We start from the raw sequence: 25,933 nt of genomic DNA, 5'->3' as shown, positions 1-25,933 counted from the left end.
AAAAAAAAAAAAACCAAAAAACAAAAACAAGAACACTATCAAGTCATCAGACACCTACAAAACTTCAGGCTCTTTAAGTGAAAATTAATTGAAATCAATGTGGTAACTTGTGCAATATTTGGGCAAGCTCAATCTGAAGGATGCTGCTGCCCCACTGTAAATAAACTTGGCATCAGTACCCCTTTCCCACCTGAGTAGGTGGCAGCTCCACACCCCAGCAGCCCAGGCACAAGTCACCAGCTTCCTCTTGTTCTTGCATGCCCCTCTCATCTCAGCCAAACGTCAGATGGGCAGTGCCTTCAAAATACACCTCAATCCAGTCACGCCCTGCAATCTCCATTGCTCACCCCGGCTACCATCCACAGCTGTGAGGTTACAACAGTGGCCTCCATGTGCACGTGACTCTCCCAGTAAGGGGGAGTCCACCACTTTCATGCCCTAGGCCTTTCTCAGAATACTGTTTATAAGTGTATAAAACAAGAGGCAGAGAATCACAATGGGTGAGGTTAAATAGATGTGATCAGCAGCGGTCTGTTGATTGCCATAATTTTGTGTATTGATGTGCATAAGTAATGAGTGACAACCGCAGATATCTGAAGTCTGCAGCACTGCAGGAAAAATGGGGAGGAAGCAGCAGGGGCTGCTGATCCTAGTGTGGTCTGTTGCCTACTTTCACAAGGGAAGGAGATGCTCAACCTCAAGTACAGCTTTGTGAAAAATCACGATGCGATTTTTTTTCACTTACACTCTATCTGCAGACCCTCGGTAAGAACTCCGGTTCTCTCTCCCACTGCGCTAAGTGACAAGTAAAGGCAGAGTGGCCTCGGAGACTCTGTGACCACCGTCTCCTCTCCTGTGCCTTTCTTCACGATCTCTCTGGATCTTCCATCTCCAACCTATCTCCACGTGGTGGGCTTCTTTCTTTCCCTGTGCTAGTCCCCAAAATCAGTCAGTGTGTGCCCTCGTCTTCTCTCCCTCGACACCCTCACCTCCCAAACCCAGGCAATCTCCGGACCTACCTGGGTACCAACTGTGCACACAAACTTCACTGAGTAAGCTATACCTCCTGACTCAGATCCCTCACTTCCCCTGCCCTATTTCTCTCCATATGCTTCCTCCCTTCTGTTTGTTTTGTGTAGCACTCCTATCTATTGTATACCATCCCTGTCTGTTAGAATAAATGTTCAAAGACAAAGTTCCTACCTTTGCTGCAGCCTTGGGGGACAGACACTGTCAAGGGAATGAATTATGTAGCTTGTGTGAAACCTGCCTGAGCTTCCCATGCTTAGGATGTGTCTTTTTGTGTGATAAGTGCTACAACTGAGTTATAAAGTGTGTAGCGGGAGCCAGGAAGTTAAAGAACATGAACGCTATCTTGGTTAGGGTTACTATTGCTGTAATGAAACACCGTGACCAAAAGCAACTCTTGGAAGGAAGGTGTTATTTGGCTTGGGCTTCTACATCACTGTTCATCACTGAAAGAGGTCTGGACAAGAACTCAAGCAGGGCAAGGACCTGCAGATAGGAGCTGATGCAGCAGTCATGGAGGAGTGCTGCTTCGTGCCTTGCCCTTTATGGCTTATGCAGCCTTCTTTCTTAGAGAGCCCAGGACTACCAGTCAATACAGGCTTGCCAGCAGCCTGATCTTACAGAGGCATTTTCTCAACTGATGCTCCCCTCTCTCTGATGACTCTATCTTGTGTCAAGTTGACATAAAACTGGCCAGCACAAATACCTTCCCCAAGCTCATAACTCAGACCACAGCATGGTCTATTTTGAAAGCCAGGGTTTCTCCTAGCCTACTGAATCAGCGCTCAGTGGGACTTGGAACTGGTTTCCTAAGTGTCACAAAACACAAGCATCATTTGTCTCCTCTGTTCACAGAAATCTAATTGGTGACACAGCAATTTAGGGTTGCATCACAAAGCTCATGTATCTGTTATTTGTATTCAGCAAAGAGGAACATTTGAGAATTTTCCTGGTCCTAGAATGTCAGCAGGAGGAGGAATGGGCAATAGAATCTGCCACTTAACGCTAGCCTGCCCAACACAAGACTTGAAATATGGCTGCTGAGATTTTACAGGTGCTGTAACTGCCAGCTGAGTTTTGATGTGCTAGTACAAATGAGATTTAGTTTTACCTAGTTTAAATTTCTGCATTAATGTGCCTATTAGAAATATTAAAATTACAAATATACTCACAGTGTATTTTTCATGAATGGAGCTGTTCCATATGCCCATGTATGTCTCTGAGAGCATATCTCTCCTCTCTCTCTCTCTCTCTCTCTCTCTCTCTCTCTCTCTCTCTCTCTCTCTCTCTCTCTCTCTCTCTCTCTCTCTCTCTCTCTCTCTCTCTCTCTCTCTCTCTCTCTGTGGTGGGGGGGCGGGGTAAGAGTGGGTGTGTGCAGGTTCATGTTCAAGTGTTCAAGTATATGCTGAGGCCAAACAGTATTCTTGGGTGTTATCCTCAGGAATGCCATTGACCTCCTTCCAGACTGGCTGGGTCTCTCTCTGACAGGAGCTCATAGATTAGGCTAATCCGGTTGACCTGAATAAGCCTCAGGACACAGCTCTCTCTGCCTCCCTGGTGGTGGGGTCATTTATCTTGGATTTTGTAGATTCTGTAGGTTCTTGGGCTTACCTGAGGAGCACTTTATTGACTGCTGTCTCCCCAGTCCCTGAGAGCTGTTTGACACAAGCTTTTAACTCAGAAAAAAAGAGAGGAGGAGGGAGAGGTGGGAGAGAGGAAAAGAGGGGAGAAGGGGAAGAAGATTAAGGGGAGAGAGAGGGGTACACAGTACTAGTACACACCTTCATTCAGAAGGCTGAGATTAGGCTCGAGAGTTCCAGACAGCATAGGCTAATAATGAGAACTTATCTCAAAGCAAAACAATAAGCAGAGATGGACGTAGTGCACAGGGGGCTCCTTGTTACTTCTGCCTCTGGTTCTAGCAACAGCAGGCAGCCTATTTGTTTTGGCTTTAACTGTAATGGGATGAGAGGATCTGTGGCCTCCAATAAGGAAAGACAAACGTGGCAATGGGCACACATCCTCATTGCTTCTGGACAAAAACTGATGGGAGCACCTAGAAGGATCTGCAGGGACAAAAATGGAGAAGATCCTGAGGGAAAGGAGGTTCAGTGACAGGCCCACATTGGGTTCCAGGTTAAGGGGAGGCCCCCAAGATCTGACACTATTACTGATGCTATCATGTGCTTACAGACAGGAGCCTAGCATGGTTGCCCCTGAGAGGCCCAACAAGCAGCTGAAAGAGTCAGATACAGATATTTACACCTAACCAATGAACAGAAGCTGCTGACCCCTGTGGTTGAATTAGGGGAAAGCTGGAAGAAGCTGAGGAGGAGGGAGACCCTGTAGGAGGACCAGCAGTCTCAATTTACCTAAACTCCTGAGGTCTCTCAGATACTGGACCACCAACCAGACAGCATACACCAGCTGATATGAGGCCTCCAACACATATACAGCAGAGGACAGTCAGAGAAGACACACCAACCCTCAAGAGACTTGAGGCCTTGGGGAATGGGGAGGTCTGGGGTCGGGGGGACATCTTCTTGGATACAGGGGAGGAGGTATGGGATAAGGAACAGTCAGAGGGCAAACAGGGAGGGGGAATAACAACTGGACTGTGAAAAAAAGATTAAAGAATAAAAAAATGACTAACCTTCCAATTAAATGTATTTGCCTCAAACTCGATTGTTAAACTGACATTACTAAGAATGGTTCATTTATTCACCAAGAGTTCTGAAACATCTGGAGTGTCCCCAGGGTGTCCAGGTGCTGGGACCCCACTGTGGAGGGGGAAAGTTAACCCATGATTTCTGCTCCCATTGGACTGACCCTGTGTTGATCCCAGAACCACAATCTGAGAAATAAACCAAAAGACCCTTAAAAGTTTATAGTGTGTGGACCATGAAATATGGTAGTCTTTATGTTTTAGCCATGGAAAGCCTCAAAAAACATCAGGTTACTTTGAAACAACTCTTATAAATGCTTGGGGGGGAAAGGTAAAAAGGAAGTTAAGGAAGGGGGAGGATGCTTTGTTTATATAAATATGTGCAATCACGATATATATGATGTGTCATATACACTCTCCAAACGGAGATAGCAGGTGCTGTCCAGTTACCAAGCAGCTATCTTTATTTCTTGCCATATCCTTAGATAAATCATAAAGAGTAAAAATATTCATTGTTTGTAAAAAAAATAAAAAAAGATACTAAGACTGTATAAAACAAACTCTGACTCTATTGATAAACATTTAAAAGCACAACATCCACTCTGATATCTGTACAGTGCCTTGAAGCATGGCAGGGCTGCAGATGGTGGCTCAGCGAATGGTTCTGAATATCAGTCTACCTTCCTCTCCTACCACAGCTCCAAGAGGCTTCCAACCTTCTCTTGTCACAATCACTACTGAAGGCCTATTCTTTCAGTCCTGCCAAATTTAAGTCAGAAAGAGAACACTCTACTGGTTCTGTTCTTCTGTTTGTGCCATGCACAGTCTTCCTAGAAGCAACTCTACAGTTGGTGACCGTAATGACCCAGCTAATCTTTTCTTAAAGGCTCAAGCACAATTCTTTTTATTTTTTATTTTTTTATTAGATGTTTTCTTTATTTACACTGCAAATTTTATGCCCTCCAGAAAAAACCCTATCCCATCCCTCCTCTCCCTGCTCACTAACCCACTCACTTCTGCTTTCCTGTCCTGGCATTCCCCTACACTAGGGCATCAAGCCTTCACAGGACCAAGGGCCTCTCCTCCCATTGGTGACCAACTAGGCCATCATCTGCTACATATGTGGCTGGAGCCATGGGTCCCTCCATGTGTACTCTTTGGTTGGTGGTTTTGTGCTCAGTCCAATGGATGGCTGTGAGCATCCATTTTGTATTTGTCAGGCACTGGCAGAGCCTCTCAGGAGTCAGCTATATCAGGCTCCTGTCAGTAAGCACTTGTTGGTATCCACAATAGTGTCTGGGTTGAGAAACTATATGGGATGGATCCCTAGGTGGGACAGTCACTGGATGGCCTTTCCTTCAGTCTCTGCCCCAAACTTTGTCACTGTATTTCCTACCATGGGTATTTTGATCCACCTTCTAAGAAGGACCGCAGTATCCACACTGTGGTCTTCCTTCTTCTTGAGCTTCATGTGTTCTGTGAATTGTATCTTGGATATTCTGAACTTCTGGGCTATCATGTGTATATCATGTGTGTTCTTTTGTGATTGGATTACCTCATTCAGGATGATAATTTCTAGTTCTATCCATTTGCCTAAGAACTTCATTAATTCATCATTTTTAATAGCTGAGCAGTACTCCATTGTGTAAATATACCACATTTTCTATATCCATTCCTCTGTTGAAGGACATCTAGGTTCTTTCCAGCTTCTGGCTATTATAAATAAGGCTGCTATGAACATAGTGGAGCATGTGTCTTTATTACATGTTGGAGCGTTTTCTGGGTATATGCCCAGAAGTGGTATAGCTATGCCCAATTTTCTGAGGAACCACCAAACTGATTTCCAGAGTGGTTGTACCAGCTTGCAATTCCATCAGCAATGAAGGAGTATTCCTCTTTCTCTACAACCTCTCCAGTACCTGCTGTCACCCGAGTTTTTGATCTTAGTCATTCTGACTGGTATGAGGTGAAATCTCAGGGTTGTTTTGATTTGCATTTCCCTGATGACTAAGGATGTTGAACATTTCTTTAGGTGCTTCTCAGCCATTCGGTATTCCTCAGTTGAGAACTCTTTGTTTAGCCGTGTAACCCATTTTTAATAGGGTTGTTTGGTTCTCTGGAGTCTAACTTCTTGAGTTCTTTGTATATACTGGATATTAGCCCTCCATCGGATATGGGGTTGGTAAAGATCTTTTCCCACTCTCTGTTGGTTGCTGTTTTGTCCTTTTGACAGTGTCTTTGCCTTACAGAAGCTTTGTAATTTTATGAGGTGCCATTTGTCAATTCTTGATCTTACAGCACAAGCTATTGGTGTTCTGTTCAGGAAATTATCCCCTATGCCCATGTGCTCGAGGCTATTCCCCACTTTCTTTTCTATTAGCTTCAGTGTATCTGGTTTTTGTTTTTTATTTATTTATTTATTTTTAGATATTTTCTTTATTTACATGTCATATGATATCTCCTTTCCCAGTTTCCCCTCTGGAAAAAAAATTAAAAAAAAATTTCAAAAAAGAAACGAAACAAAACAAAACAACAAAAACCTGTTCCCTCCCCACTACCCCTGCTTACCAACCCACCCTCTCCTGCTTCCTGGCCCTGGCATTCCCCTACACTGGGGCATATGTGGAGATCCTTGATCCATTTGGACTTGAGCTTTGTACAAGGAGATAAGAATGGATCGATTTGCATTCTTCTACATACTAACCGCCAGTTGAACCAGCACCATTTGTTGAAAATGCTGTCTTTTTTTCCACTGGATGGTTTTAGCTCCTTTGTCAAAGATCAAGTGACTGTAGGTGTGTGGGTTCATTTCTGGGTCTTCAATTCTGTTCCATTGATCCACCTGCCTATCACTGTACCAAGACCATGCAGTTTTTATCACAATTGCTCTATAATATAGCTTGAGGTCAGGGATGGTGATTCCCCCAGAAGTTCTTTTATTGTTGAGAATAGTTTTCGCTATCCTGGGTTTTTTGTTATTCCAAATGAATTTGGAAATTGCTCTTTCTAACTCTATGAAGAACTGATTTGGAATTTTGATGGGGATTGCATTGAATTTGTAGATTGTTTTCTGCAAGATGGCCATTTTTATGATATTAATCCTCCCAAGGCATGAACATGGGAGATCTTTCCATCTTCTGAGATCTTCTTTGATTTCTTTCTTCAGAGACTTGAAGTTCTTGTAAAACAGATCTTTCACTTGCTTAGTTAGAGTCACACCAAGATATTTTATGTTATTTGTGACTATTGTGAAAGGTGTTGTTTCCCTAATTCATTTCTCAGCCTGTTTATCCTTTGTGTAGAGAAAGGACACTGATTTGTTTGAATTAATTTTTTATCTATCCACTTTGCTGAAGTTGTGTATCAGGAGTTTTCTGGTGGAATTTTTTGTGTCGATTAAGTATGCTATCATATCATCTGCAAATAGTGATATTTTCACTTCTTCCTTTCCAATTTTTATCCCTTTGACCTCCTTTTGTTGTCTAATTGCTCTGGCTAGGACTTTGAGTTCCCACCTTTGAGAAAAGGTGGGAAGAGAGTGGACAGCCTTGTCTAGTTCCTAATTTTAGTGAGATTGTCAAGCACAATTCTTAAGGCACCCTAAACCAAAGTAGGAAATTAGCTGTCCCTTTCCTTATCTATGCACAGGGCTCTTAGGGGGTAGGGTGAACATGTTTTCTTGAGAAATCCTGCTTCCTAGCCCTTCCCACCATTTCTCTCCCTTACACTTGAATGCCCCTATGTGTGAACTCCCAGGGCCTATAAAGAAAGGATGAAGCCATTGCCCATTGGTCCCTCCTTGGATCTTATAATTTTTCAGTCTTGGTAATCTGCTTAACCACAGATGTTTTATTCACCTCCTAAAAAACAAAACAAACAAACAGAAAAACAACAACAAGATACCCACTGAGTCTGGGCTTCAAGGTCAGAATTTGAGAAATTCCATCTGATTGCACACATAATAAAATAACAAGTGACATGTGAAAAGTAAGAGGAAAGACTTGCCATGTGTCACTGCCAACCCAACGCTTTTAGAAACCACAGGTTTGTGTGTCTTTCCAGCTACTCTCTCACAGAAAACTAGACAATTCTAGTGCCAGTCAAGGGACACAAGGCTAGAAAGAACATGCGGTGAGTGTAGTCATCACATGACTACCCATCAGGCCTAGTGGGAACCAAACACAAGCAAACAGGCAACCTTGCCCCAAACAAAACAGTGGCCTCAAGGAACAAAGTTTCTATTATTTCATTCTGTTCAAAGAAGCCCGCTGAGGACCTAAGGAACCAAGGACAGATTCGATCTCACCACAGTGTCCCTGATAACATGAGCCTGAAATCAATAAAATGGTAACATCATAGAGGGGAAAAATGGTAACAAAGTATGTGTGAGCCACTCACAAAAGCAAATCAAACAAATATATGAAAGGCCAGATCACTCAGAGGCTGACTACCAAAGCCCATCTTTATTTCCTGAGTAATGTTGACAAGGGCTGTGTGACCTAGCCAAGAAGTTAAATATTTGTAGCATAATAAATATTGGTTGGATGAGTAAGTCTGACATAGCTTCCTACAAAGAAAAAATGTCAAAATTCAGAAAGGTGCAGCTTGGAAGGGTAGCAAGAGGGAATGAGCTACCAGTTCCACTAAATGTGCCTTCCATTAATGACCAGACAAGAAGAAAGGCCTGCTGAGGCAAGTTAAGAATGGGTAAGTCAGGGAACATGGGAAAGCAATCTGTTATCTGACATAAAACCCAGTGCTACCTGTGGGAACATCTTAGCAATTAATATACAAATGAAATGTTCTCCTTTAAAGACCTCAGTAGTTACCATGAGAGAGAGAGAGAGAGAGAGAGAGAGAGAGAGAGAGAGAGAGAGAGAGAGAGAGAGAGAGATCTGTTGACAGAAGAGGTAGCCCTCACTAACAATCAGATGAGTTATCTGTCTCTGTGCTCACCAGCATGGCCAGAGGGCAGATGACAGGCACAAATATAATTTCCCAAGGGAAGAAGAAAGAAATTAGGTAGGGGACCAGAACATGAGGTCATGAAATTTAAAGTAACCCAGCATAAAAGCAGGAGCGATCCATCCCAATGTCAAGAGAAGTGAAGCAGAAACTAGGACATTATATATTTAAAAACCATAGTATAAAAAAAGAACCTGTCAGGGACGAGTGCCCTTGCCATGCCCATGCGGCCCCCTCCGCTCTTCTGTCATGCTTTGCTTAAGGCCACCTCTCCCATGCACCTTGTGGAGGTGGAAGTTCCCTTCTACTCAGCTCCTAACTGCCTCCTGTACCCTTCCCAGTGCCTTTCATGTACCTTGCATCTAGTTCATCTCTTTCCTTTATTTGAATTTCCCTCCTCTAGCTAGAATGCAGACCCCATGGGGGCTGGGACTTCTGTCTGTCTGGGTCACTTATGTTTCCCTGGCACATGAACTGGCACATGTGCACAGTTGATGTTGCATATTCCATCAGATGAATGTCCTCATCCATTTATCCCATGCCTCTGGGAAAGAAGGCGCACAATTAACAAGGACCTTCTGGCTATGGTGCTACAGAGATATCAGCCCAGAATGCAACAGTCAAGCCAATGCGGTAAGAGCCAGTTCCTGAAGGAGCAAAATAGGAGAGGCCACTGCAGAAGGAAAGAATCAGAGGTCTTCAAAAACACAAACCTTGAAGTCCAACCTGTCTCTAGACCTCCTGCATATGGAATCGATCAAGGGCAGAAGCTCTTCCTGAATTGGCCTTTATTTTATTTCTAAGTGAAAATGTTCTTCCAGTTAGTGTAAACTTTGAACTTTAACTGATAGTTGGATAACCAAATTAATATTTTCTATCACAGAAATAATAGGTGTCTAGGATTTGTTTAGAATCAAACTGAACTAAGCGACGACGTGAGTCAAAGGAAGGAAGAAAAGAGCTGAATAAAAACCTCCCCAGAGAGGTCACCTGAGCAAAGGGTAAGCATTTGAAACACATTAGCACAAAACAACTCCATGGCACTCATCACTAAGGAACTGAGCGCTCACAGCATCAAAGGAGCTGTTAGTAGAGAGCTGCTACAATGTCCAAATTCAAATCCTAACAGCAGAGGTTGGCAGGGCATAAAGTAGCTGCTGGTGTTGTTGCAAAAGGCCACTTTTTGAGAGTTTTGTACAAAAGTAAACTATACTATAATCATAACGACTAGCAACTCCACTCTCTCTTAGCCAAATAGGCAGAGAACTTACATCTAAATGAAACCCTACAGGTGAGTGTGGGTGCATCTTTGTTCATGATGATCTAAACTTTGAAATAGCCAAGATGTTCCTTAGTAGGTGAACAGACAAACTGTAGTGTGTCTAGATGATGGGATCTTACTTGGTGCCAAGATAAATGAGTCACCAAGGCATGAAGTGACATGGAGGCTTAATGCATTATGACCAAGTAAGAGAAGCCAAGTTGACAAGGTGGCATATTGTAGGATTCTAACTACTTTTCTATAAAAGGTGAAAATTACAGTGAGTGAAGAGATCAGTGAGTGCCAGCATTAAGGGTAAGGAAGGGAGGACAGGCAGGACACAGAAGTTTAGAGCAGTAAAACTATTCTATGTAACATTATAACAGCACTATTACAAATTTCCCCAAAGCCGTTAAATATACATCACTATACTAGTTACTTTCCTTATTGTTCTGACAAAATACTTGAGAAAAACAACTTAAGGTAGGAAGGATTTATTGTCTTTTGAGAGGGCACAGGCCCCCCCCCCCCATGGCAAGGGGACCACAGCAACGGGAGCCTGATGCAGTTGGTCACATGGTGTCCACACTCAGAAACTGGAGAAAGATAAATGTGGTACTCACTGGCTTTCACCTTTTTATTCAGTTCACGGCCCCAGACCTAGGGACAGTGCTCCTTCATTCAATGTGGGTCACCCCTACTTAAATCTCTCTGGAAATGCCCTCACAGACATGCCCAGGGGTGTCTTCTAGCCGACTTTAAATCCATTGAGTTGACAGTCAGACCATCACAGATGCTTAAGCGGGAACCTTAGCATAAATGATGGGCTTCAGTTGATAACAAGGTATCAGTTTGTTCATCAGCTGTAACAAGTGTACAAATGAGAATTGTGGACGGGAAGGCAGGTATGTGGAGCCTTTCTATGTCTCCTCAATTTTGCAGTGAAACTAAAACTATTATAAATACAAAGTTTACTAATGAAAAGTAAAAGTAGTTATCTTTATTGTTTCCTCCAGTTCTACCTGTGTAGAATCATGTGCCTTATTCTAGAACTTCTGCACACATGTAAGATCAACACTAGCTGTGAAGCACTTGTGGTGTCCTTTTTCCTCCTCCTCTTCCCTTCAATGGTGGGTGGGATCAACTGTGTTATACTGGGAGCATACCTAGCTGACTAGTACCATGTCTCCTAGCCTCCCCTGAAGCCAGATCAGACCAACGACCAAGTTCCAAAGGGTTTTAAGGCTCAGGGAAATTGTAATGCTGAGATGGGTATGCTGTGTAAAACCTAGTCCTACCCTTCACCAATCTTCAAAGATAGGTGAGAGGGAACTGGCACATTTGAGGAGCTTTGCCATTATCCTTTTCCATGTGCTAGAGCGTAAGGTCATAGATGCTGCTTCTCTGTTGGATGAATTCATGCAATAGGTTGGAAGTATCAGGGGCCAGGTGGCAGCACTGACTCTCCAAGGTGACATATTTATTGTAATGGGCAGCATGAACAAAACAATCTCCATAAATGCCCTGACCTGGGCAGGCAGCACAGGTAAAGTAATTTTTACAGTGGCATGACCTGTCCAGGACTGGCTAATCTAATCATGGTGTTTCCAGGCATGAAACAGATAAGAAATCTGAGGCATTTTTGTTTGATCTGTTAAAGCAGAAACATTCTCAAATAAGCAAAAGAAAAGCTTTTGTATCATGGCAAGAGAGACCTTGACACACGAACCAGTTTTCAGGCTTGAGCCAGTTTGCAGACACAGAACCCCTTGAATGAAGGGATGGTCAGGTTCCCCTGAGGGGGGTCCTTGATAAAATGCCTATAACTTTTACAGTTGGCCTTCCTCCAGTCCTTCTCAAGAGAGACCTATAGTATGTTACAAGGATAACTGTATATTGGGGGAAAAATAATCAGACTTTCCAGAGTCTATTAGATGCTTGTTATGAGTTATTTATAATTCTGGGAGACCTCAAGAACATTGTGGATCTCCAGTTAAAGTAGAAGCTTATGGGGGCGGGGGAGGTGTCAGGTGACTAGAGGGTGTGTTGGCTGAAGTCCAACTTACAGTAGGTCGAGTAGGTCCCCAAAACTCACCTATGGTTATTTCCCCAGTCCCAGAATATACTTAGAAATTGGCAGAATTCTCACACTAGTTCCCTTATCTGTGGAGTGAGGGTTATTATGGTTGGAAAGGCCAAATGGAAGCCTTTAGAGTTGCCTCTGTGAAGAAAAATTATGAATCAAAAAAGAGTATTGCATCCCTGGAGGAATTACTGGCACCATCAAGGACCTGAAAGATACAGGATACTAGTTCCCTTTAACTCTTCTATCTGGCAAATGCAAAAGACAAATGGATTGCAGAGAATGACAGTTGACTGTTGAAAACTCAATCAAGCAGTGATTCTAGTTGCAGCTGCTGTACCAAATATGCAGTCCTTGCTTGAGCAGATCAACACATCTCCTGGTACATGGTATGCAGCTATTGATCTAGCGAATGTCCTGTCTGTAAGGACCACCAGAAACAATCTGCTTTCAGTTGGCAAGGCCAGCAGCATGTCTTTACAGTTTTACTTCAAGGATATATTAACTCTCTAGCCCTGTGTTATAACTTAGTTAGAAGGGATATTGACCATCTATCTCTTACAAAAATTATCAGATTAGTTCACTACATTGATAACTTTATGCTGATTGGACCAAGTGAGCATGAGATAGCAACTATGTTGGAACCACTAGTAACACACACATGCATCAGAGGATAGGAAATAAATCCATCCAAAATTCAGGGGCCTTCTACTTCAGTGACATCCTTGGAAGTCCAGTGGTATGGGTCATACAGAGACATTCCCTCTAAGATAAAGGATAACTTATTGCATCTGGGCCCTCCCATCACCAAGAAACAAACATGTTTAAGGGCTGTACTGGCTGGTTTTGTGTGTCAACTTAACACAAACTAGAGTCATTAGAGAGGAAGGAGCCTCAGTTGAGAAAATGCCTCCATGAGATCCAGCTATAAGGCATGTTCTCAACTATCAATAGGGGATCAGTGGGGGAGGACCCACACCATTGTGAGTGGTGCCACCCCTAGATTGGTGGTCCTGGGTTCTATAAGGAAGCAGGCTGAAGAAGCCAGTAAGAAGCATTCCTCCATGGCCTCTGCCTTCAGGTTCCTGCCCTACTTTAAGTTCCTGTCCTAACTTCCTGGTGATGAATAGCAATATGGAACTATAAGCTAAATAAACCCTTTCCTCTCCAACTTGCTTTTTGGTCATAGTGTTTCTGCCACAGCAATAGAAGCCCTGACTAAGATGGGGCTTGTTCAAAGCCTAGAGACAGCATATTCCTCACTTGGGTATGTTACTTAAGCCCATATAGCAAGTGACTCAGAAAGCACCTAGCTTTGTGTGGGGCCTGGAACAGAAGGTTCTTCAACAGGTCCAGGATGCCATCACTTGGATCATATATCCAGCAGACCTGATGACACTTGAGGAGTCAGTGATATATAGAGATACTGTTCGGACCCTTAGACAGGCCCCTATAGGTGAATCACAGAAGAGACCTTTGGGATTTTGGAGTAAAGTGCTACCATTATCTGCAGACAACTATTCTCCCTTTGAGAGATAGTGTTGACTGCTATTGGCTCTTAGTAGTGAAGGGAAATCTTCACAGTGGGCAGAACTTTGTACAGTACACATTGCCATACGCTTTCTATGGAAGGAGAAATGGCCAAATTATTCACTGAGTTATGGGCTGTAGCGAATGGATTATCTGGATGGCCAGGGTCTTGAAAAGAGCACGACTGGAGAATTAATGAGAAAGGTATCTGGAGAAGAAGTATGTAGATATATCTCTTCAAATGGGTGAAGGATATGGAGATTCTTATGTCCCATGTAAATGTGGAGCAAAGATGACTTCAGCTGAGGTGTAGTCCAATAACCAAATAGATGGGGTGGTCCATTCTGTAGACAGTCAGACTCTCCCAGGACATCTTTGTCACTGACCAGTAAGACCATGAACAAAGTGGCCATGGTGGCATAGATGGGGGTTATACAAGGGCTCAACAGCATGAACTTTTCACTTACCAGCTGAGTTGGCTACTGGTGCTACAGAGTGCTAGATCTGCCAACAACTGAGCCCCAGATATGGAACTATTCCCTGAGGTGACCAGCCAACAACCTGGCGGCAGGTTGACCGACTATATTGGATGACTTCCTCCATGGAAAGAACAATGCTTTGTCCATAAATAGATATTTATTCTGACTATGAACTTGCCCTTCCTATATGTAACACTTCTGCAAAAGAATTCTATTCATAGACTTACAGAATGCCATCATATCCACCACATGATATTCCACAGTCCAGATTCTGACCAAGGAATTCATTTCATAGGCAGAAAAGTGCAACAGTGAGCTCATCATGACCATGGTACACTGGTCTTACCATATTCCCTATCATCCTAAATCAACTGGCCTGGTAGCAAGATGGAACGACCTTTTAAGTTTATACTTTATTTATTTATTTATTTATCTATTTATTTATTTAATGTATGTGAGTACAGTGTCACTGTCCTCAGACATACCAGAAGAGGGCATCAGATACAATTACAAATGGTTATGAGCCATGTACTGGCTGGTTTTGTGTGTCAACTTGACACAGGCTGGAGTTATCACACAGAAGGGAGCTTCAGTTGGGGAAGTGCCTCCATGAGATCCAGCTGTGGGGCCATTTTATCAATTAGTGATCAAGGGGGTAGGGCCCCTTGTGGGTAGTGCCATCCCTGGGCTGGAAGTCTTGGGCTCTATAAGAGAGCAGGCTGAGCAAGCCAGGAAAAGCAAGCCAGCAAGGAACATCTCTCCATGGCCTCTGCATCAGCTCCTGCTTCCTGACCTGCTTGAGTTCCAGTCCTGACTTCCTATGGTGATGAACAGCCATGTGGAAGTAAGCTAAATAAACCCTTTCCTCCCCAACTTGCTTCTTGGTCATGATGTTTGTGCAGGAACAGAAACCCTGACTAAGAAGCCACTATATGGTTGCTTGGAATTGACCTCAGGACCTTTGGAAGAGCAGTCAGTGCTCTTAATCACTAAGCCATTTCTCCAGCCCTGGTATGGTCTTATGAAGACACGGTTATAGTACCAATTAGATGGCAGTATCCTGGAGGGCTGGGGCAGGGTTCTCCAGAAGATAGTATATGCTTTGAATCCGTGTCCAATGTATAGTTTCTTCCAAAGCCAAGAATAGAGGAGTGGAAAGGTGAGTAGCTCCACTATCACTCCTAGTGACCCAGTAGGAAAGTTTCTGCTTAAGTTCTGCTGGCCTAGAAGTGTGGGGTTGAGAGCAGGGAGTGCTCCTGCCAGAAGTCACAACAAACACTTTGGGCTTGTGGAGTCCTTAGGCCAACAGGCTACGGAAGGAGTAACATTAGGAGGGTTGACTGATCCAGATTACCAAGGGGAAATTGGGTTGGTGCTCCACAATAGATGTAAGAAAGATTATGTCTGGAGTGCAGGAGATCCTTTAGGGCATCTTTTGGTGATCATCATGCCCTGTGATTAACATCAATGAGAACCACAAACTGGGCAGTGGTGGTGCACGCCTTTAATCCCAGCACTTGGGAGATAGAGGCAGGACTCTGAGTTCCAGGCCAGCCTGGTCTACAGAGTGAGTTCCAGGACACCCAGGGCTATACAGAGAAGCCCTGTCTCGAAAAAACAAAGAGAGAGAAAGAGGGGGAGAGAGAGAGAGAGAGAGAGAGAGAGAGAGAGAGAGAGAGAGAGAGAGAGAGAGAGAGAGAGAGAGAGACCACAAATGGCTAGTTCAGGCAGGATGAAAAAGAGCACAACCACTTCAGAAATGTAGGTATGGATCAGTCCTCCAAGAAAAGAGCCAAAACTTACTGTGGGTGGAGGAGATACATGATGGGTACTAGATGAAAGTCATTATAAATAGCAACTAAATTCATGTGACCAGTTTCAGAAACGAGGATTATAAGTAACATGAATGTTTCTGTCATATGTTGATAAGAATGTGCTTGCACAAATATGTTTTCTTTCCTTGATATCTTTATCATCCAACATAACATAAATTAAGAGAACATCAGTGGTTGTTATACTTAAGTTTTGAAATACCAAAAGAATGTCCCTTGAAGGACACTGTCACCTGTTCTAAGAAGTTATAATACATTTGTATATAGAGTTGTATGAGGGATAATCATGTTGGGTGTAAAAATGGCATGGTTGTTGTTTTTTGTTTTGGGGGGTGGGAATTAAGCATGACCTAAGGAGCTATGACTACGCATCAAGTTGAGAATAGGTGTGCTTATGAGAGCTATTCCTGATTGGTCATTTGACTATGTCTGAAATTAACTAAACTCAAACAGCTGGGTACATCTGTGAGAGTATTTTTTCCTTAATTAAATCATTTAAAATGGGAAGACCCATTTTTTTACCCCAATTTTCTGAGGTGGGAAGATCCACCATCTGCTGGAAGCCTACATATATGACATGGCCTGTCTGCCCTTGCTCTTACTGACAAGTCCATTCCTTCACTAGAGCTCATTTCTCTGAGATTCTGGCATAGACATATACTAAAAACCAAATGAGTCATGCAGCCTTGTACACTGAACAACTACTGGATTCTTAGACTTCCTGTTGGTAGACAGCCATTGTTGGTCCAGCTAGCCTGTGAGGCACTCTAATAAATCACCTTTCTATTAGTTCTGTCCCTCTAGAGAACCATGACTAATACAGGTGCTGCACAGGCTGATGGGGGGAGAAGTGTCATCAATAGTCATATTCAGTGGTGGAGCCTACATGCTATACTAGACAAGAAGTACTAGACAACATGTGACTGCGAGGCCTAGAGCTGATCCAGTGCCACAGTGCTTCATACCCAAATACCACCAGGAGAGAGTGGGTCTCCTGGAGGATTGACAAGCCTGTGAGCACAGGTAAAACCCACTTCCACTCAAATTCCTAGCCTAAGAGGGAACCACCCAGAGCCATCAGGACATAGGAACCAAGGAATAGCCAGGGAGAGGATTCTTCCAGTTTCCATCTGCACCCTGGAGCTGACTTTGTGCCACAGCTCTCCATACCCAAATTCCTCCCAGAGAGAACTGGTCTCCCAGGAGTACTGACACACAGGCTTGCAGGAAGGACAAGCCATAGCCAGAGACAGCAAGACCAGCTAACACCAGAAATAACCAGATGGCAAGAGGCAAGAGCAAGAACATAAGCAACAGAAACCAAGGCTACCTGGCATCATCAGAAACCAGTCCTCCCACCATAGTGAGCCCTGGATACCCCAACACACCAGAAAAGCAAAACTCTTGATGTAAAATCACATGTCATGATAATGATAGATAGAGGACTTTATATAACCCCCTTAAAGAAATACAGGTAAACAGCTAAAAGTGCATAAAGAGGAAACACAAAAATCTCTTAAAGAATTATAGGAAAACACAACCAAACAGGTGAAGGAATTGAACAAAACCATCCAGGATCTAAAAATGGAAATAGAAACAATAAAAAAATCACAAAGGGAGACAGCTGTGGAGTTAGAAAACCTAGGAAAGAGATCAGGAGTCATAGATGCAAGCATCACCAACAGAATACAAGAGATAGAAGAGAGACAGGGGCAGAAGATACCATAGAAAACACTGACACAACAGTCAGAAAAAATGCAAAAAGCAAAAAACTACTAACCCAAAACATCCAGGAAATCCAGGATGCAATGAGAAGACCAAACCTAAGGATAATAGGTATAGAAGAGAGTGAAGACTCCCAACTTAAAAGGCCAGTAAATATCTTCAACAAAATTATAGAACAAAACTTCCCTAACCTAAAGAAAGAGATGCCCATAAACACACAAGAGGCCTACAGAACTCCAAATAGATTAGACCAGAAAAGAAATTCCTCCCATCACATAATAGTCAAAACACCAAATGAACAAAACAAAGAAAGAATATTAAAAGCAGTAAAGAAAAAAGTCAAGTAACATATAAAGGCAGGCCTATCAGAATTACACCAGACTTCTCACCAGAGACTATGAAAGCTAAAAGATCCTGGGGAGATGTTATACAGATCCTAAGAGAACACAAATGTCAGCCCAGGCTACTATACCCAGCAAAACTCTCAATTACCATAGATGGAGAAAACAAGATATTCCATAACAAAAACAAATTTACACAATATCTTTCCACAAATCCAATACTAGAAAGGATAATAGATGGAATACATCAACATAAGGAGCAAAACTACACCCTAGAAGAAGCGAGAAAGTAATCTTTCAACAAACCCAAAAGAAGATAGCCACATACATAAAAATAACATCAAGAATAACAGAAAGCAAAAATTACTATTCCTTAATATCTCTTAAAATCAATGGACTCAATTCCCCAATAAAAAGTCATAGAATAACAGACTGGATACGTAAACAGGACCTAGCATTTTGCTGCATACACAAAATGTACCTCAGTGTCAAAGACAGACACTACCTCAGAGTAAAGGTGCATGCCTTTAATCCCAGCACTTGGGAGGCAGAGACAGGCAGATTTCTGAGTTCGAGGCCAGCTTGGTCTACAGAGTGAGTTCCAGGACAGCCAGGGCTATACAGAGAAACCCTATCTCGAAAAACCAAAAAAAAAAAAAAAAAAAAAAAAAAAAAAAAAAAAAAAAAAAAAAAAAAAATCAACTTTCAACCAAAAGTTATCAAAAAGCATAAGGAAGGACACTTCATACTCATCAAAGAAAAACATCTACCAAGAAGAACTCTCAATTTTGAACATCTATGCTCCAAACAAAAGGGCATCCACATTCATAAAAGAAATTTTACTAAAGCTCTAAGCACACATTGCACCTCACACAATAATGGTGGGAGACTTCAATACCCCACTCTCATCAATGGACAGATCAGGGAAACACAAACTAAACAGAGACATATTGAAACTAACAGAAGTTATGGACCTAATGGATTTAACAGATATCTATAGTACATTTCATCCTAAAACAAAAGAATGTACATTCTTCTCAGCACCTCATGGTACCTTCTCCAAAATTGACCATATAACTGTCCACAAAACAGGCCTCATCAGATAAAGGAGGTTGAAATAATCCCATGCATCCTATCAGATCACCACAGACTAAGGCTGATCTTCAATAGCAACAAAACAACAGAAAGTCCACATACACATGGAAGCTGAACAACGCCCTACTCAATGATAACTTGGTCAATGAAGAAATAAAGAAAGAAATTAAAAGACTTTTTAGAATCTAATGAAAATGAAGGCACAACATATCCAAACTTATGGGACACAATGAAAGCAGTGCTAAGAGGAAACCTCAGCTCTGAGTGCAAGGGCACCCACAGTGCCTCCAAAAACTGGAGAGAGCATACACTAGATGACAGGAAATAAGCAAACTCAGAGCTGAAATCAACCAAGGAGAAACAAAAAGAACTATTACAAAGAATCAAAACCAGGAGCTGGTTCTTTGAGAAAATCAACAAGATAGATGAACCCTTAACCAGACTAACCATAGGGCACAGAGACAGTATCCAAATTAACAAAATCAGAACTGAAAAGGGAGATATAACAACAGATACTAAGGAAATTCAAAAAAATCATCAGATCCTACTACAAAAGCCTATATTCAACAAAACTGGAAAATCTGGATGAAATGGACAATTTTCCAGACAGATAATCAAATACCTAAGTTAAATCAGGATCAGATAAACCATCTAAACAGTCCCATAACCCCTAAAGAAATAGCAGCAGTCATTAAAAGGCTCCCAATCAAAAAAAAAAAAAAAAAAAAAAAAAAAAAAAAAAAAAAAAAAAAAAAAAAGCCCAGGACCAGATGGGTTTAGTGCAGATTTCTATCAGACCTTCAAAGAAGACCTAATGCCAAACTAGTCCTCAAAGTAGAAACAGAAGGAACACTACCCAATTCATTCTATGAAGCCACAGTTACACTGCATATTCTCTCTTGGAGAAGGAATGGCTTCTGTCTAATCAGGAAACTGTCCAATTTCCTTTCATAGAGGTCTTTATTTTTCTACTTCTATCATGTTGAATCATGTTGAATGTTCCAAAATGATTTTAATAACTGGTTGAGTGCATATTACTTTTATCTTCAGAAGATATCATGTATATTTAAGGGATATTTAACTATTATAAATTATTTTGATGTCTTAAAAATGTCAATACTGAGTTGTACATTTCAAAATACATTTTATTCGTTTAGTTTTTAAAAAAAAGATGTGACTGCTAATGCAACAGCAGCACAGCTAGTGTAGGGACAAATAACCACTTTCTGATATGGACTTAAGGCCAACTTTACAGGATGTGACTAATGTCTGAAATGCTGGAAGGCAGGGCAAAACCCTATAGTTGTAGAAATCGTATGCCCCCCTGGGAAAGCAACTGCTGTTTTGTTAAATGGATGTGATGTGCCTGTCACTTCTACTTACACTCATAGAATACTATTACTCTCATGAGGAGAGACTTCTTTCCTTCAGTGGGTGATAGTTAGAGCCATGACTCTTAATGGCTAAGAATAGGTGGCTGTTACTGAAGTAACACTGCTCAATTGTAAATGGAAGAAAACAATAGAACATTTATATCATCCTTTCCAAGATTTGGGGAACATTTTCAAAGATGGCAAAGAAAGAATGTAAGCACCTAGAGACGGAGTTGAGTGTTGCTATCCGCCACGAGGGAAGAAGGAAGTTCATCAAACTCAGCTATGGAAATGTACCAGGCTCACAGAGCTGGTAAGATTCAGAAAGGGAGAAGATTCACAAGGCTCCTGCCCAAGGTTATACAAGCAATGAACAACAGCCGGGAGAGAAGAGAGTCTTTTGAAAGAGCTGGCTACAGGCTGGGCAGGAACTCTCGGAGTAGAGCTTTGGGAAGTCTTCACCCATACTGATGTGGGTCTTCAATGATGCAGCTGTCTTTGAGTCACTCATGTCTCTGTAACTTTTAACCCATGTTCCTACAAATAACCCATATGGTTCATGGCCACCAAGCTTAGATTTCATAGACCATTTCTTTGGCCTGTTGTTGGTGTTCTATCTGGGATGAACAGACATATATTATTACTTTTTGTTGCTATAATAAAATACTATGATCAAAAATGAACTATGAAAGAAAAGTTTATTTCAACTTATGGTTCTAGAGGGGAGAGTTGGTAATAGCAAATGAGGTATGGAAATCGTGAGAGAATGTCTTTGAGCACATGCAGAGAGATGTAGGGTGAGGCTATAAATTCTCAAACCCAACCCCAGTGACATACTCCCTCCAGCAAGTTCTCTGCCTTCCAAAACCTTCTCCAAACAGCACCACCTACTGGGAACCAGAGGTTCTAATACCTAAGCCGGGGGGGGGGGCATTTTTAATTCAAACCAGAGCAAGACATTATTATCCTTCCCCCCCCCCCCCCCAGGAAGTGAGACAACTCAGGAGTTCACTTACCTGAGCAACCCAGCTCGATGGAACGCGTAGAGATCGTGGTCCAGGGTGCAATTGCTGAACGGGACGACCTTCACAAAGTTCTGGATGAGGGCAAACTCAGGCGTGAGATGGGGCACAGATATCAAGCAGAAGTTCTTATCCTAAAAGGATTTTTAAAGATCAATGGACAATTGGAGAGCCTAAGAAGCACTTTATCTTTAAACAAATCTGTGCTATAAAATAGAAAGCGAAAAATAGAAGCGAAGCACACAGGAGAAAATACTAAAATTGGAGAGTCACTAGCAAAACTTAGGGAGCCAAGCAACTAGAAGATGCAGAAAGACACCAGCAAAGCTGACTGAGCAAGACAAGTGACTGTCACGTAGAGTGGTCCCTTCATGGCACTCTTACAGAAGCAGGTTTATATTGCTGCTGCTGCGGCGGCTGCTGCTTTGAGTCAGGGCTTCATTATGCAGTCAAATCTTGCCTCTAACTCATAACTCAAATCCTCCTGCCTCAGCCTCCCAAGTTCTGAGATTACAGGTTTAAAGGTATAGGCTACCACATTTAACTCCTAGCAGCTGATCTCACTGATTTGCTTAATTTTTCATCTCTGGAGTCTGTATCCAGAGCCTTGCATATGCTGTGCAAGGACTCCTGCGAAGCCATCACACCAGCCTTTTTTCTTTGAGAAAGGATTAGAAAGTTGCCCAGGCTGGCCTTAAACATTTCTCTGTAGTCCATGCAGGTCTTGAACTTGCAATCCTCTTGCTTTAGCCTTCTGGGTTTCTGGGTTTATAGGCCCATGCTACTAGACCTGGTCTAGATCTTTTAAACTAAGGCCATTCACATTTGGAGTTGTTTTATCAGTGAGTAAACAAGGCAGCACAATATCCTAACAAGGGCCTTTAAGTGAAGAAATGAGACTCCCAGATGCCTCAGCTTCTCCTCTGTGAAAGTGTGGGTCCAGCTATTCTGGCTCTAAAACCCTGTGACTACACATGAATCTCTTGTCATGATATCATCCTTTCTAAGTGATAACCTAAAGATAAATGTGGACCCCAGAAAACATAGGATGATCAGCAAGTCCCAACGCATGCCCTTCTAGACTTGCTGTTCCAGGTGGCAGCTGGTGGTCACATGTGACCAGTGAGCATTTGCAGTGTGTCTGGTGTGACTGAGAAACTAAATCTTAATTTAATGCCATTTAATTTAATTTAAAGTTTAAAAACTGGCACCAAATTTCATTTATTGGGAAAGTTGTATGTATATGTGTGCTTGCATCATGTCAATCTGTCCACCACAGCCTGAATATATGAAGTTTCTTATCCAACTGCAAATTTCATGAGACCTAAACAGAATTAAGTACTGCTGATGAAAATTCAGTTCTTATACAGAGGTACACTACAATCTAAAAGCCCTCCAAGGCTTAGTGCGAGATGAAAGCATATAAAACAGCTCATTAGCAATTTTGACATTGATTGCATGCTGCAATAGGTGCCTATGAGACACTGGCCTGGGTGAGATGTGTTATTAACGAGGGGTTACATTTCTTCCTTTTTACTCTTTTGTTCACGCAGCTACTGGAACATTCACTCCAGAGTCTGAAGACTGTACAGCTCAAGGCTGTCTGTGTTCCTCGCAGCCACTTGATCCTGTCCCAGGTCCCCGCAGAAGCAGCCTGCTCTTCCCAGAGCTAATTTGTCCCTTTGGGACTTTGCCTCCTCTTGAACCCTGTGAAGGTATTACTTGTGCTAATCCAAAGCCCTCAGGACATTTTGCAGCCCCAAGGACTGAATCATTATTTGACCTTATCTTCCTTCTTTCTAGCAAAATAACACAGCTTCTTTCAGGGAAACTTTAGAATCACAATGCTGAGCTGCTCAAGCTGAAAATAAGGACTGGGTGCCAAGTCTCGGTGGGCTTCCTTAGGGAGGGGGGTACTAACGATAATGAGTTGCTTCAGCTTGGATTTGAGGGATTAAGGGTGAAGTAATGAAGGTATTTTGTTCCTGTATCCTTATATCCCCAAGTCAAATAGAATCAAAATGTAAACAGGTCGTCTGCCCATTAAAATTTAGTCCTACTTTTATACTGTGGATGTTAAAATGGGAATGAGGCTCAGTGAAATGTCTTTAAGGCATCTTTGAGAGAATCAGCTTTGAAAATTCTTTGTTTGGATTAATCCACGTTGCTTTATGAGCTTTGAAAAATGCCTTAAAAATCAATTTAAAGAAACCACTGTGGAGAATATATTGCCCCATTCTAAGGCTTTTCTTTTAGTTTTGAAAACACAAGAAAGTAAAATCTAAGATCACATTATTAAACTCTGTGTGTGTGTGTGTGTGTGTGTGTGTGTGTGTGTATGTATTTTGCCTCTCAATATAACAAATAGAAAGGACACACAAACCAACAGATATTCTGCTTGGTTTGTGCACTGAAGAAGTACATTGAGATGTAACTGTTCCGCTGAGCATCAGGGTCCTGCTGACAATTTACCGTATCCCCTGACTGTCTTCCTTCTCCACCTTCTTTCCTTTTAATGATCATCGGTTGGCCAGAATCCCCATCCCCAGACAACAATGAGACAACAGAGAGGCTCAGAATCCCTCAGACAGAGGAGTATGTTTACATTTTGATCGCAGACATGGGCTGAACTTCTGCACACCAGCCACCATGTTAGGCCTCAGGAATGAGTAGGGAAGGGATACCACCTGAAGTCAACCACAGGCTCCTCTTCCCCACCTGCCCCAAAGCAAGGTGCTGATGCCGGGACAGTGTGAGCTGATGTAGACCACAAAGTAATCTAATGATCTGAAGTACTGAGGACTCCTAACTGTAAATGTTTTAGTTACAATAAAACACTGGAATGGCGTCTCTAAAAGAAACAATCCCACAGCAGACACATTACTGCAAATGACATATCTTCTCTTTTGAAGAGCTCATGACATGCACTTGACCATCCTCTCAGAACAGGGGAACAAACAGTTCAAGCCTCAACATTCACAGCATTTAGAATGTCCGTATGATAGATATTCCATTTTCCATAACTTAACTACAAAACTACAAAACCATTACTCAAAATTCAGCATGTACTCACAGGGAAAAGACTGAAAACAAAACTCATAAAATCCAGGGACCTGTAAACGAGACAGTGAACAAAGTTACTGGACTGAAAGTAAATGCAGTGTCCTGAGACAGTTGAGAAGATTTATGCAGCCCACTGCTTGCAGCAGTTAGCCAGCCAACAGTATCTAATCACTTGCATAGGTGAATGCCAATCACTTGTATATATCACAGGCTTCACATGTCAGCAGTAAAGTATTTTTGGACAGTCTTATAGTAACAAATAATATCTGTGCAATTCAAAGCCAATACTAATGATGGCCAATCTGTGGACAAAACCTTCCCCTTTGGGAGAGTAAAAGAGAGATTTGGCAGTGTGATGGGCTATTCTGATCTTTTCTGCTGCTATTTGCAAAATCATTTCCAAACATCCACATTTGTATTTGCACAGAAGAATTACAAGGTGTCATCAAACTAAATAAAAAGTAACTGCCAGGCTAGAGAGATGGCTCAGCAGTTAAGAGCACTGACTGCTCTTCCAGAGGTCCTGAGTTTAATTCCCAGCAACCACGTGGTGGCTCACAACCATCTGTAATGGGATTTGATGCCCTGTTCTGGAGACAACCACAGTGTACTCATATACATAAAAATAAATAAATCTTAAAAAAAAAACCCAACTGTCTAGACAAAATATTACCTTAAAACATAGAGAAAATAAGCATAAAACAAATACAGAAGGCCATTTCCAAGCTCTTTAGTCTACACTGTAATTAAAATAGAAAACTTTTCCTTTCCAAGTTCCATGATTTCCATAAAAACTGAACATTTAATATTAAAAACCATGGTTTTAGAGGCTAAAGGGGGTTCTATAAGGGTTCTGTTTAGACGCACCCCTAAAAGGGGGAATGGCCAGCCCTGTCACTGGTTATCTCAAAGGTACTCTAGAACCTTCTGCTCTATCGAAATGGGTACATGTTTTCCTCTTCAAACTATTTAGTAGATAAGGTTGGAATAGGTGCTGTGCAAGAGGACGTGCTGGATTCGGGCATCAGGCAGTGGTCCTGAGACAGAGGGGTTGGGGGGCAGGGGGCACGGCATTGCATACCTAGGTGCCCTTGAGAGACAGGAAGCGGGAGCCAGGCTTTGTCTGCCAGATATCATGCCTCCTTCTTCCAGTAGCTTTCCTGAACTGTTTGGATGTTCCTTTAACCTCCTCTCCTATCTTACATTCTGGTGAGTCTCTCGCTCCAGATTAAGGGTGGAGCATGAGGTAACAGACTGGATGTACATTGAGGTACCGCTCGATGACAGCCACTGGCTCAGTAACGAAAACTGAGTCAACCACGCCTCTTGAAACTGTGGCTGGGAATCCAAGCCCCAACCAGGATGCCCTCCTGTGAGATTCTTCCTCCTGTGAGATTCCTCTGTAAACCTGAGGCTGTCTGCTATCTTCTGAGACTAAACCTACAGCAGGGAATTAGTGTAAAAAAAAAA

At 42.3% G+C, this 25,933-nt stretch overlaps 1 protein-coding gene across 7 annotated transcripts in view; it reads right to left on the bottom strand.

Moving 5' to 3' along the window:
* Cfap61 (cilia and flagella associated protein 61) overlaps positions 1–25,933 on the bottom strand; it is a 294,575-nt gene that overhangs the window by 185,096 nt on the left and 83,546 nt on the right. For 6 of the 7 annotated variants that reach the window (XM_031372122.1, XM_031372125.1, XM_031372127.1 and 3 more), the window contains exons 12-13: positions 24,474–24,513; positions 21,395–21,534 (exon numbers count right to left, since the gene is read on the bottom strand). In XM_031372122.1, the coding sequence (XP_031227982.1) occupies positions 21,395–21,534; positions 24,474–24,513 (180 nt within the window). The remainder of the gene's footprint in view (positions 1–21,394; positions 21,535–24,473; positions 24,514–25,933) is intronic. The other variant, XM_031372126.1, reaches the window with a different exon arrangement.

Source organism: Mastomys coucha, unplaced genomic scaffold, assembly GCF_008632895.1.
Source record: "Mastomys coucha isolate ucsf_1 unplaced genomic scaffold, UCSF_Mcou_1 pScaffold15, whole genome shotgun sequence".
NCBI classification, from domain to species: Eukaryota; Metazoa; Chordata; class Mammalia; order Rodentia; family Muridae; genus Mastomys; species Mastomys coucha.
This window is presented reverse-complemented; position numbering and strand designations above follow the sequence as displayed.